At 46.0% G+C, this 5,781-nt stretch overlaps 1 protein-coding gene across 4 annotated transcripts in view; it reads left to right on the forward strand.

Moving 5' to 3' along the window:
- The first annotated feature begins 669 nt into the window (after positions 1–669).
- Positions 670–5,781, forward strand: part of CLEC16A (C-type lectin domain containing 16A) — a 51,317-nt gene continuing 46,205 nt past the window's right edge. For all 4 annotated transcript variants that reach the window (XM_026051960.1, XM_026051961.1, XM_026051962.1 and 1 more), the window contains exon 1: positions 670–749. In XM_026051960.1, coding sequence (XP_025907745.1) covers positions 670–749 — 80 coding nt within the window. The remainder of the gene's footprint in view (positions 750–5,781) is intronic.

Raw genomic sequence — 5,781 nt, forward strand, 5'->3', positions numbered from 1 at the left:
GGGCCGCCCCCCGCCGGCCCCGCTCCTCCCTAGCGCGGGAGCGGGGCGAGCACGGCCGGGGCCGGCGTTTGAGCCCGCGGTACCGCGCGTTTGAAAGCAGCGCGTCACAGCGCTGCCCTTAGCGCAGGCTAAAACTGAATCTGCCTTGACAGGACCCAAATCACAAGCTCCAGACCAGAGGGGCGGCGTAAGTTAAAACCAGGCTTAAACAGACTCAACCCCCTCCCCGGGCCTGCGAGTTCCGCGGCTGCCGCTGCGCTCAGAGTGGCGCTTGGGGGGGTGACCCGCGGCGGCGGCCGGGCGCCAGGGCCCGGTGCGCAGCGCCGCCCCTCGGCCGCGCCGCCCACGGGCACGGCTGCGGTGCCCGGGCAGCCCCGGCACAACCGGGACCCCCTCCCGAGCGCCCGCCCCTTGCGGCCGCGCGCGGCACGCTGGGACTTGTAGTCTGCGCCCAGGCTCCGCGGGGAGGGCGGCGGCGCGGCGGGACTCCGCTTCCCGGCGTGCCCTGCCGGCGCATGCGCCGTGGCGCGTGCCGGCCGCTGGGCTCGGCTGCTGCGGGCTCGGCGGCGGCCGCTGGCTGCGGGGCCGCGCGCTTCCTGCTCCGCGTCCCGCGCCGCCATGGCGCCCTAGGGCCGCGCCGCCTCCCTCCCTCCCTCCGCCGTCGCCACCATGTTCGGGCGCTCCCGCAGCTGGGTGGGCGGCGGGCACGGCAAGGCCGCGCGCAGCATCCACTCCTTGGATCACCTCAAGTGAGCGCGGGCCCGGCGGCCGCGAGGGGCGCGGGGCGCTGAGGGGCGGCCGGGAGCCGCTCCGGGGTTCCCGCGGAGCATCGGGCGGCAGCGGCTCCCAGCGGGGCGCCCTGCAGGCCCGGCGGGCAGCGGCGTGACGCCGCGGAGCTCGGCGCTCCTGGTGCCCGCCCGCGGCCTCTCCCGGCCCCGCTCACTGGCCTGCTGGCTGGGAATGGCTCCCTGGGCGCCTGGCGGGAAAGGGAGGGATAAAAGGGGGTTCCCATCCCTCGGGAAAGCCGGTGGAGTCTGACAAGGAGCTTTCCTGGCCGCTCATTACTCTGGTGCAGGACCTGGTCGTTATTTCCTCCTGGAATGGGGGAGTGATTTCCTCCTGGAATGGGGGAGTGATTTCCTCCTGGAATGGGGGAGTGATTTCCTCCTGGAATGGGGGAGTGATTTCCTCCTGGAATGGGGGAATGATAGCTTAAAAGAGRCCTTTTTAACGTGTATGTGTCTTTGTGAAAGGTGCCGCCCTGTTTTAGGGACGCCAAGGAACTGCCAGCTGCCACGGCATTAGCTCTTCTAAGCCCGGATTTACTGTGTGCACCGACACCCTGTTCGTGTTCCCTGCTTGAAATGTTCTCCTCYGTTCAGTAACCCCATTTGTTGGATGACCACCACTTATTTCCATTTGTTTATTTTCCCCCCCTCATCTTCCATAGATGCAGTGATATTCAAGCTACAGAGACTGACTTTAAAACATATTTGAACTTGAATGGGCAGCTCAAGATCAGATTTGGGGCAGGGCATTGAAAAATGTGTTTTTTCTTTGATTATGTGCCCAGGATTTGGATGGTGCGAGCGACAGGGTGGCTGTCAGAGACCTCCTCCTGGCTGAGCTTCTGGTGGCTTTTTTTGTCCTTTTTTTTTCCGTTTGGGAAACCAAGTATCATCCTGATCTGCTGCTTGAATTTGCAGGTTTTATGTCTTTGACTTCCCATAATGTTCGGTCACTATTGTGGATGAACACGATAATGTTCTTGCATTCCCAGACTCAACTTCTCAAGTGCCTCACTGTAGTCAGAAACTGGTCCCAAAGCAGCTCGGAGGASCTATGTCTGCTGTCCTAAAGCTTGTTTTGTTTTAAATTTAAAAARCTGTACAGATCTCTTGGGTTTTGCCTAGATTAGGTCAATATCAGTAATGAATAAATCCTAATGTATGTTGTTTGTTCATTCGCTCGGCATAACACGTTTTCAGTTTTTTAAGGTCTATTAAAATATGCTTTTTGTTTTAGCGATTAATATGTTTTTAACAGTTATGCTTTGGGTAGCTTTTAAAGTAATAGCTGGGTTTTTTTCTTGGTATGAAGCTGAAGAAGCCAGAGTATTTATCATTGTTAAATATTCTTCCTATATTATTGTTTTGTGTTGTTCTTCCTTCTCTCCTTTCCTCCTCMTCTTCCTACAAAATGTTGTGTAGAGAGTATCTTCAGGCTTGTCTGTAGAGAAATCAGAGTATTTTGCAATAAAATGAAAAATTCTGCCCAACAGAGTGAAATTAAGATTTGTTTCACCAATATGTGTAAAAATGATGTTGATTTTAGGGCAATGTGGCTTTTTCAGATTAGGATTTTCTTCCTGATTCAGCCCTCACTGACCGTAGTTGATAACTCGGTGAATTAACAGCTTGTGGTGCATCCCTGTCAAATTATTATTATTAGCAGTAGTAGTATTAGTATTAGTATTATCCCTCAAATTATTATTTTTTTTCAGCAATATGCTGAAATTGCTATGCTGGTAACATTTATTACAAGTAAGGGAGAGCATTAACAGGAGAAGTACTTTCTAAATGAATACAAAACTTATTGAGAAATATATTCAATGGTTAATCAATTTTGAAACAAAGTTTTTGAATAGRCTATGACAGAAAAGAGGAGGATGKGTTTGTACAGGATCTTACAGGTGTTTTTCCAAGACAGGGTGTGTATTCTCTTCCTTATCTCTGATCTGGAGAAATAGTCAAAACCAGCAAGAATAAATTTTAGTGTGTAATTCTTGACCAAAGAAAAAGAAAACAAGTACATCAAATACAAACCAGCATGTAGCTGGTGAGGCAGCAGACCTTAATATAAACACAGAAATGTTTTATTTAACATACAGGATGCAGTCGTTCTGAGCTACTTAGCACTGGTGGGCAGTTAGATAGAATTTGGTTTTCATATTACACTTAAAGATAGACAAATCCAAGTGCATAGAGAGAGCAACGATGCTGATGCACGACGAAATTTGAAGAAAATGAATTTAAGTTCGGAAGAAATGAAGCTCAGAGGGATGCTTTTGGCCTGTGGGAACCTTTTAGGCAAGAAAAAATGTGAGCGTGCGTTCTCTTGTGGCCATGGAAGGAAGAACAAGTAATATCCTGTGTGATTGCAGCAGGAAAGACTTAAGTCTTGAAGTGTTATGGCTCATGCTCAAATTATTTTGGAGGTGAAGTCTATAATTATCTCCGAGAATACTGGCTTTGTTCTCTGTGTGGTGTGTCATATCTTTTAATTGTGGAATCTAAAATGACATTGTTGTAAAGGAAAGGACACCTAGTACCCTTGGTCTGTTTAAACAGTGTCTATTCCTGCTGTTTGCGTGGCTGGACTGTGTGTTCCTCTGTTGTGTCTTTACCTGCTTTCAGTTCTAAAAATGAAAGCGTAAGTGCTGTTGGAGGCAGCAGCCTTTACTTGCAATGCAAACCTGAAGTTCCTGCTTCCTCATTAGCTGCATTTTCGTCTTGTTTACGTGGGTTTTTCAGGTATGATTCTGCCTACTTTTTTGTGCAAAGCGGGTACTTTCGTCCACATTAGGATTTCTCATTGCTCTGAGCGCTATGATAGTGACTGAGCTCAGTCTCCCACGTTAGGAGCCAAGACCCATGACTAAAACCCGTCCCTCCTACCTCCCTTCTCCCCCGCCTCAAAAACAAACCAACCAGCCTGGCCTTTTTTGTCAGTAGAGGCAAAAAATACTCTAACCTCAGTAGGTGCACAGGTAGATCTAGTTGAGAGGACACTTCTGTTTTCCTTGCCTCTTGATCTGTAATCTGTGAATTAAGCTGGTTAACTTCACAGTGGAACGGATAAAGAGAATTTATGCACTTTATTTCAGTAATTTAGTATTAATATCTTACTCAGCTGTTTCTGAAGATACCTGCTTGTATTTTTTCCTGTTCATATTTCTCCTGTTAATGTGAAAGGTTGGGCAACTTCTTCTAGAATTTGAGCTTAGTAACTTTGTTTCTAGGTACAAATAACATTTGGTTTTCTGTTTTTCCAACCTGTTTGCAAATTGTTTTATCAGAGCAGTTGCTACCTTTATATATGTCTCTTGTTGTTGYCCCAATACTTGGTATTTTAATTAAGACCTTTTCTGCATTCGGAATACGTTCCATTACGGTTGCATGCTGAACATGCCGCATGACCTGCTCACATGCAGTGCCTGTAATGAGGTATGGGCCAAGATTCTTGTTTTTAAGAAGTAGAAAAAATATTTCCACAATTTTTGTGTTCATAAGTAGCTGTAATACATTACTGTGATACCTATGCCAGCYGCTGGCAAAATCTCCCGCTGGTATCAATGATATCAGGAGCTTTGGCACTTCCCGGGTGGTCTTTTGTATGTTTGTTTATTTATGTTTCAAGGTTTCAAATGCAGAGGGATGGAGATAACAGTCTGTTCTTTATAAGGAGTTAGTATTTTGGAGCAGGAGCATTTATCCTTTGTAATTAGCATGTAAAGATTCTATGTGTTTTTAAGAAATTGTGTAAATATAAAAGCACTCATTTTGTGCAGTACTTTATATAGTCATGATACCAGATGACGTATGACCTGTCTTATACGAGCATGCATGAACTTGCTTCTTTCTCATCCATTTTCAAGTAAAGGGATAAAGGAGTAGTTTAGAAGTAAAGCCTGGGTTTTACTCTTAATGCATTGGTAAATTTGCAAGTCAGGGAATTTGCAGGAACAYTGATATCAAGCGAAATTGAACTTAATAATGTATTTATGGTTATTATATCTTTCTTGCTTTGCTAGAGATGTCTGTAATGCTTTGCATTCCCCCGACTCCTGGGCTGAGGTTATAGCCTTTAATTCTTTCCATTGCTTACACTCACCAGTAGCTGGAGTAAACCTTGTCCTGTAGTTTGTCATGTAGCTGATTAAGTAGAAACAGGTCTAAATTATTACATCTCTAAACGTATCACTTCAAATACATAGGCTAAAATGTTAGGCAGTGTAACATGAATTATCATTTTAAGCGTGAGCTAACTCTCTTGAAAAGCAGTTGCCAAGCAGACTCGGGTAGCATGAGCAGTTCTTGTTGATTGATCTGTTAACTGAGGTGCACACAGCAGTGACGAGATTCATTTTCCTGGTAGCAGGGGCAGCACCACAGGTTTTTTCCATGCTGGTTAGAAAGCCTCWGGAATTCTAATAGGTGGTCAAAGTTACAAACTCTCCGGTGTCACCGGTGACCCTTCACACAGAGGGGATTTATTTATTGTTGGACTCGGATCAATGGAGGGAGGTTGCACGGGAGCTTTGTCTTGCTCTTGAGTGACTCTTGCTGTGGACCAGCGCCTGACTGCGCAGTTATGTCTGTAGGACATAGGGAGCTATGAATTGTATTTTGCAATGACCATTTTCAAACTGAGAATCTCCAAATCTGGATTTGGGAAACAGGTGTTAATCTGTGAGCAAAAACAGTGTGGATGGAGAGCAGGAGAGAGATTTTTCTACTGATCAAGAGGAGTATTAAAGACAAATCTTTTTCCTCCTATTATCCTTTAAATTTCTCTTCTTCCTCCCGCTGCTCAATGAGCCTTAATTATGATTTATCTTTTATCCCATTGCAGATTTTGGAGGAGGAAACAGAACATGTGCTCTATCTTTTTTTTTTTTTTTTTTTTTGAGACTGTAAATTTAGAGAAGTTACTCATTTAATTTCAAGTGTGTTTTCGCAGTACCTAACGCAGCAAGTCTTTATTTAATGATTAAGCACT

The sequence above is a fragment of the Nothoprocta perdicaria genome, unplaced genomic scaffold, assembly GCF_003342845.1.
Source record: "Nothoprocta perdicaria isolate Ctin4 unplaced genomic scaffold, notPer1 scaffold_81, whole genome shotgun sequence".
NCBI classification, from domain to species: Eukaryota; Metazoa; Chordata; class Aves; order Tinamiformes; family Tinamidae; genus Nothoprocta; species Nothoprocta perdicaria.